The sequence below is a fragment of the Falco punctatus genome (genome assembly GCF_963210335.1).
Source record: "Falco punctatus genome assembly, chromosome: 2".
NCBI lineage: Eukaryota > Metazoa > Chordata > Aves > Falconiformes > Falconidae > Falco > Falco punctatus.
In genome coordinates, this window is record NC_137581.1 from 102,562,377 (window position 1) to 102,570,407 (window position 8,031).

At 43.8% G+C, this 8,031-nt stretch overlaps 1 protein-coding gene across 4 annotated transcripts in view; it reads left to right on the top strand.

The window, feature by feature from the left end:
• Positions 1–6,840, top strand: part of CYYR1 (cysteine and tyrosine rich 1) — a 63,807-nt gene extending 56,967 nt beyond the window's left edge. For all 4 annotated transcript variants that reach the window (XM_080374468.1, XM_080374469.1, XM_080374470.1 and 1 more), the window contains 2 exons: positions 1,929–2,086; positions 5,839–6,840. In XM_080374468.1, the coding sequence (XP_080230594.1) occupies positions 1,929–2,086; positions 5,839–5,972 (292 nt within the window). In that variant the 3' untranslated portion in view covers positions 5,973–6,840. The remainder of the gene's footprint in view (positions 1–1,928; positions 2,087–5,838) is intronic.
• Positions 6,841–8,031: the final 1,191 nt, after the last annotated feature.

Below are 8,031 nucleotides of genomic sequence, written 5' to 3' on the forward strand. Positions count from 1 at the left end.
GTTCCCTGCAACTCTGTGATGCAGTGCTCCCAACGAAGGGCACAATGATTCATTGACTAAATAGATGTAGCAAAAGCAGTTGTGATTCATTGTTGTTTGTAATAGGGATACCATGCACTGTGCCTGATTTTTAAATTGTGACATTATAAGAAAACTTTCTGGAATTAAGAGAGTATTGTGTTAAAGTGTCTCCTGAATCAAACTGTTTTCTCACATGGCAGTTTCTCTCTAGGTATTGATAATGTTCTCAGAAAGAGCAGGATGGGAAAACTGGAGGTCTCTTGGTCACCTCTTCCAAGAGCATCAGACACTTTTGTTGTTGGATGCAAACTATGGGGGATATGGAGGAGGTGAGGAGGTGTTTTTCAGTTTCTCCACGTGGTTAATATCAAGGCACTTGATCACGTCAGTGTTTTGAGCTACTGGTTTTATGGCCAGGTGCTTGCTGCCATGAGTTAGGGTTTTGTAAATTAGGCCTTTATATATTCTGCAAAATATTAACAGGTTTACTCTCCCTATATACTCTTCATCATTGCTACATAACAGCGGAGAGCAATTTAGCTCCCTGACAGCGTATTTGAGTAAGACAGCAAATTGTCTGTGTTTACTTATGCTATACAATTCAGTAATTGTACTGTAAATCTTGGCCAAGTTCCTGAATAGTTGGTGCCTAAAACCAAGCTCTTAAATTTATATTTGGGTTCCTAAACAGAAGGTCTGATTTTTCAAATACTGAATCCGTCCTGACTCTTGCTGACTTTTTGGAAGCCAACAGGCTATCAATAGCGTTTTGAGAATCAGGCCTGCTATGGGTTCACATGCTTGTATGGGGAAGTTGAACTGTGGTTTAGACTCCTTTTAAGAATTGTCTTCGTAGTATTGCAGTGCCTGTTTTATTCTCTGCATTGTAATAATTCCTAGTGGAGCTTATTCATGTTGACAAACTATCAGTTTGGATTGACTAAAATGTTCAGTAAAAAAGTTGCCAGCAAGGTTGCTCTTTGAAATCTTTGCTGGAAGATGAAGCGATGAACACAGAATATTCTGGTACGTCACTAGGTTGGGGTTTTTTTTTCCTAAAAGGGTAGGCTATAAATACCACCTTTCATATAACATATGCTTTACAGCCTGTGCCTGACAACAAACCTGAGTGAACTAGGGTTCATCAGAAAAGCTGATTTTGCCCTCAGTATTACTGGGAGCTCTTCAGTGCCTCTTGGTGAGGTTTGTCTCCTGTGTGTCAGTGCAGTAAGGCTTCCTTTCCTTTCTCTATAAAATTTCAAGGAAAGTCTGATTCATTACTTCAGAGGCTGAACTAAATTCTTTCCTCTGGACCCTTTTAAAAGAAATCATTTAAGCCTCAAATACTTGTACTGGCAGCAGTAGCAGATGTGTGAAAGAGTGGGCATTCACTTTGCTTCTTCTTAACCTGTGGGCTCAGAAGCACAGAAGAAGGACTTTTTGACCAACGATAAAACAATGACAAAACCATTCCTGTGGAAGCACAGCATGCAGGCACTTTGGGATGCTTCTGGAATATATTACTGGGGATAACTTACTCTTTCTTTTAAAAAGAAAATCATACCAATGCCTTTAGGAAGAAAATGTCTTGTGTGATGAGGGGAAAGGGAAGAAATTATTCTTGGTAATATTGAAAAGTTGTTGAATCCACATAACCTTGGAATGGGAGGATTTAATATACAGTAAATCAGCAGAGTGATCTGGCATGATTGCAAAGGCAACTTACTTTGGTCTTGGAGATCTGTCATATCTTCTATTGAGATGCCCTGATGGATCAAAGTTTGCAGCATTTACAGTAATCAATGTGTACTCCTTTTGCTCAAATGGGAGCCACTTCTGAGAAAGGAACTTTATTTTGTAAACATTATTTGGCTGAGACTGAATGCATGTTTCTATTCCCCTTGCAGAGGCACAGCGATAGCTGGAATTGTTTTTGGTATAGTATTTATAATGGGAGTGATTGCCGGGATTGCCATCTGTATCTGCATGTGCATGAAGAACAACCGTGGGACTCGAGTAGGGGTCATCCGAACTACACACATCAACACTATCAGCACATACCCAGGTAAGGAAGCAAAATGACACTCCTTCAAGTGTGCCTGTGTTCATGGTAGGAGTGTATCTTTGGATAGTTATGGCTCCACAGTTAATGGGAGATGTGAATTCAGCAGGAGGCTCTTCTCAGTCTGGAGGGGAACAACATGACTCCCTGCTGGGAAACGCAAGACAGCTCAGTGTGCTCAGTGTTCGTCAGTGCAGCACTCTGCTTGGGCTAATTTATTCAGATACTCCAGTAGGCTGATGAGATCTGGCCAGGTGCCATACTCCGCAGCTGTATGGCTTGTGGTGCCTGCAGTAGCATGTTGAGACCTCACTCGGGGCACTGCTGCATTGTACAGGATAGACCTCCCTGTGCCAGAGGCTCTCTGGTGATGGATCCCTTGTTTTTCTTTTGTGTTCTGGTTCTTGTATTTGCTTTTGTTCATATGCAGTCAGCTCCCTTTCATTGTCTGATATAATGGGGGCCTGGCATACCACAGAAAGGCGAAAACCTGGACAATAAGGCCTGTGGATCATAGCACAAAGGCTTCAAGTGGTGCCATGTGGAATCTAAAGCAGCCCAAACTGGCTGGTACTTGGCCAGGGCTCACAAGCCCCTGCAGGATCCCAGATGATTTCTACAAAGGCACGTGGGCATTTTTGCAGGGTGTTCTCTGCTGTGTGTCCCAGGAGGGACTGCTGGCTGGCACGTGGTGCTGGATCTGAGCTAGCTCTCTGCATCCGTCTGGCACTGTGCCTGATCTGATAGGAACTTGGAGCATGGTGCAGAGAGGCCCCTTGCGCCTTGGTCAGAGTTAGCTGAGCATTGGACGTGCTCAGTGCGGGCTTGTCTGTGAGTTAACATTGTTTTGGTGTAACGTTTTTTTTAGGTGCAGGGCGGCACCAGGGGAGGCACAGAGCCTAAGCCAGATCTGGCACTGAGCTAATAAGCTGTCAGAGGCTCTGGGGCACCCCAGGGGACAGTAGGGACCCCTCGTGGGTCTGCTGCAGTGCAGTTGTGCCCATAGTGAGTGGGAACTGGTACATCAGGCTGTACCTGAGCTAGCTCTGTGCAGAGCCACTCTGCCTGCACCACATTTGTCAATTCATGCCAGTCTAGGATTAGGGTACAGGAGCACCAAAGGTGGATCTGCACTGAGCTAGCTGGGGTCTGCAAGGCTTCTTTGTTTGGACTCCCCACCATGTGAAAGTGGCCACATTGTTGAAGAGCAAAACTGACCCTGGAAACGGCATAATGGTGTTTATGCAATGCAGCTATGTCTCTGCTTCAGTGATGTTGTTAATTAGAAATCCAGGAGTGATTGCCTTGGGATAACTTGAGAGTTCATTGTAATAAAAGGCAATGGTGTTTCATGGATGAAGTCCCCTCATCCCACTCTTAGAGATCCCCTGCCTTTATATTCCCTCCTGGTGCAAAGGTTGCAGCAATGCCCACGTGGATTATCTATACTCACAGGCAAGAAATGCAATATTTTTTATGTGTTCCTTTATCACTTTCACTGCACTCAGTGTCTGTTTTCTCCCTCGTGGTCTTACTTTCCATTTAAACTAAAACCATCTATAATCATCCTTATCATTGCACCATTGTTTTGCATAGAGAGATGAGTAATGAAAGAAGACTGCAGTGTTCTCAACCATGAATTGCTGAAGAGCTACTTCAGAATCTAGTAGTCACTGCAAGCTGTAAAAACAAGAGCAAAATGAAGACTCCAGGGCTGTAGCCTTTTCCTCCCCAAGTCTGTTCCTGCAGTGACTCACCCCTCTCTCTCCACCTCCAGGCAGTTTGAGTCTGCACGCTCCTGGTTCCCCATGCAAACATTACTTTGAGCAGTTCTTCCTCTCAGCAGCAGCAGTTTTTGGAGGATGGGGAAGCTCTGAAATGATTTCTGTGTTGCCTGCTGTCATGAACACTTCTGGAGTAGTGACCTGACTTTGGCCACCGGGTTTGTGACCAACCCTCCCCTGTGCCATTACCTGTTTTGGACAGGAGCGGCAAGCAGGCAGGCAAGGGGATGCCCTTCCTTTGCCTCAGCCACACCAACAGCCGGGTTCTCAGGGAGCAGAGAGTGTTTTTCATGGTGTTGTGAAATTTCAGTTTAACTCCAGCCAGCAACTAAGTACCGTGCAGCTGCTCGCTCACTTCCCCACCCACCCTGGTGGGATGGGGAGGAGAATCAGAAAAAGGTAAAACCTGTGGGTTGAGATAAAACAGTTTAATAACTGAAATGAAGTAAAATAATAATAACAATAACAACAATAATAACTGTAATGAAAAGGAGAAAGAGAGAGAGGAATAAAACCCAAGGGGAAAAAAAACAAGTGACGTGCAATACAGCTGCCCACCACCCACTGACTGATGCCCAGCCAGTCTCCGAGTAGTGAGTGACCAGTGCCTCCCAGCCAGCTCCCCCCAGTTTATACACTGGGCATGCTGTTCTGTGGGATGGAGCATCCCTTTGGCTAGTTGGGGTCAGCTCTCCTGGCTGTGTCCCCTCCCAGCTTCTCGTGCACCTGCTCCCTGGCAGAGCCTGGGAAACTGAAAAGTCCTTGACTTGGGGTAAGCACTGCTTAGCAACGACTGAAACATCAGTGTGTTATCAGCGTTACTGTAATACTAAATCCAAAACACAGCGCTGTAGCAGCTACTAAGAAGGAAATTAACTCTATCCCAGACAAAACCAGGACACGTGGCATGTGGCACACTGGGATTTGAGTCTCTTCCCCCCATTACAAACATCCTGGGTTTCTGTTTCCTCTCCATTCAAGTGCTACTTCACTGCCAGTCTGCTTGAGACATCTAGGGAGGGGATAGGAAAGCATCCGTGGTGACGTGAACAGAGACATGAGCAGACTTTGGACCTTAACAGTAACATAGTGACATGAGCAGATACAGACCTTAAAATTTGTAGAGATTACTCTAATGGGGTCTTGATATGGAGCCTACATTCCGTTCCCACCATGCTATCATTATGCGGCATTTATCATCTTCTTGATCACTGAATTAACTCTTCTTCTCTAAGATTAGTAGAAGTAGTTGAGAAAATGTTTTCAGCTGTTAGTGAATGTTATTTGTTGTTTCCTGAATGACAAACATTGGGCTCTCTTCAGATGTCTCTGCCGGAGTGATCAAGGTGAAAGCTTTGTTCTTCCTTAGCCCAAGGCCTGGGAATGTCCTGGGAAGATGTCTGGCATTTGCCCTGGGAGGTGCGATACTGCTGTGTTTGTCATGGCATGGCATGTCACAGATCTCCTCGGCATCCAGGGAGTGTTTCAGAGGTCTGTGGAGATCAGCGAAAGCCCTGTCTACCCCATCATTTTGAGATGGCATAAATCCATGTTGCTGCTGAAAGAGGCGGCAGAGAATGGTTATGATGAAAACCCAGCTGTCCTCTCCTGAAAAAGTTTAGCTCTGCCACATCACCCTGCTATGGCCGTATGGCCAGCCACCCAGCTCAAACTAGGGGCATTCAGCACTTTTAAATTACCGAGGAGACCCACCTGCTGTATGGCCAAACACTGTTACAAGCACAACGTGTCTCTGTGCCCACGGCTAAGCAGTGAAGGAAAGGGCAATGAGGAAGGACTTGCACTAACATAAAGTGGCTGTATAATGACAGTTGGGGAAAAAAAGTGAGTGCATTGCCGGGAGGCTTAACATCTGTTGTATGGAGGTCTGAATGATAACTAGAAAATACTTGGGGGCCTGCATCTGAAAAAAATATTTTTAACTATGTTTTCTTTTTTCTCCAATTTCAGTGGCTCCACCACCATACAGTTACGAATATGAAATGGAATACCCAGCTGACCTACCTCCACCTTATACTCCAACCCCACAGACTTCGATACAGTACCCCCCACCCCCTCCGTACCCTGGCTATTCAGGGAAGTAATCATATGGCTTCATACAGATAGCCTGTTGAAACAGCCAGCACCATTGGGACAAATATTATCGGCTCAGGGACAGATAGGAAGGGGTCTGCATCAACATTTACTGCCAGGTGTTGAAATAACCTGTGGGGGTTGCCATGGCTCAGGATGAAGAAGAATACTGTCCACTCCAGACCATCATTTTTCATGATTAAACATGTGACCAAAGAAACAGTTCCTATAAGTTAGTGCCTGATGGGTAGTGCTTAGTATTAGTGCTTAGCTTCAGCTGCAACACGTTACAGCGTGTGGGAGTGGAGGTCTTCCCGTGTAAGAACATACAAGTCATGCACATGTTTCAACAAGCTGTTTTGAAAGCACAAGAGGCACCTGCTGGGGCTTATTCTGGGATAAAACTCCAACTACTGTTGTCAAGTATGTGTTACATCTTTCCTTGAAATGAGGAGAATAAGAAAGAACAAGGAAGACTGAAGCTATTTTCAGTTTCTTCTTAAGTCTGGTAATACCGAGTGACCAGCCGTGCATATTGGTCTGATAAGCATATTACAAGGAGAAATGCTATCGGAGCTATTCAGTAACCAAAAAATTATGGATATTATCTTTGGCAGAGTGCAGGTTGTTTTAAGTGCCTTTTTTTAAACAGTTTGAAACTAGTTTGTTGCCTAAAATATAAACAAAGAGCATTTTTATATGTGAAATACTCTAATTTATAGCTGATTTATTTTACCTGGACTTGAATACTGTATACATTAAAAATATGCTACAGTGCCTCTTTTATCAGCAAATGATAACTTTGATTTTTTACAAAAATACTGCATTGGGAAAACTCACAAATGGGAGAAGAAATAAAAACCAAATATTAAAACATCATTGATTTGTCTTCAGTTGGATTGCATAAAGACTATTTAAAAAAAAGAAAAACCAAAACATATTGTTTACCAGTAATAATGATATTCAGCCTAACCAAAGAGATGAACATAGAGACTATAAGCATCAGACTCCTTTTCAATGTTGTCTTGGGCATTTTAAAACTGTAATACTTTTTGCATTTGTCACACATATTGTTCAAAATTACTTTATCTCTACAATATAAACTACAGACCTTTATGATTTAAAATGTTCTGTATCCTTATGGGACTAACTGTAAATCAGCAGAAGCTATTTGACTTCAGAACAGAGTATTCCATTACCTTAAAGCATCATCCTTCCATGGTAAGACTAGTATTTTTCACAGATTTATTCATGAACCACAAAGACAGTGGTTCTTTTCAGGGATTTGAAAGTGCTGAATGCCCTTAGTTTGAGTTGGGTGCCTAGGCAGTTTGAAAGTGCTACAGCCAAAATAGCAGAAGGCGTCAAAAATACAGCACCTAGAGCTCAGGACAGCTATGGCATCAGGTCCGTTTCAGAGGGAGAGTCTGCAGGTTACCACTGATTCCCAGAGATCAGCACACATTTAAATGTCTTCCAGGGTGACCCTCATCTTCTTTTCAGGTGTATTAGTGTATTAATGACTAAAAAAGCAGCTTGCAGAAGGTGGTACCGTATCGCAGTGAAGTCAACTAATAACTTCTCGTCACCCCCTCAGTCTGATATTTTTGGCATTGTCATGATTCAGGGAAGAACTCAAGCATCGTTTTAACTGAGCACAAAAGTTACTCAGAGGCTTTCTTGTAAACTAGCCCTTATTGACTGCTCTTGATCAGATTTTGTAGTTTCAACCTTTCCAGGCTGATATAACTTATCCTCTTGAAACCCCACTTGAAAGCACGAATGGCCTCAGTCCTTGCCAGTGAAAGTTCAGACGATCTGTGTTGTGGCCTTTGGCCAAACTGAGCCTCGAATCACAGGCCCATTGGCCACCCAGGCATTTGTAACCTGGTCAGAGGAAAACAGCTGTGTCACAAGTTTTGGTTGCTGCGGGTTCCTTGGAGTCCTCTCCAAGGAAGGAGAGTTACATTCTCATTTCTATTTTGCTGTTCAGAGGTGACAAGTCCTGAACTAGGTTGTCTTTACAATTACTTCTCCTCTGGGCTGTGTCCTGCGACATTTCAGCTAGTA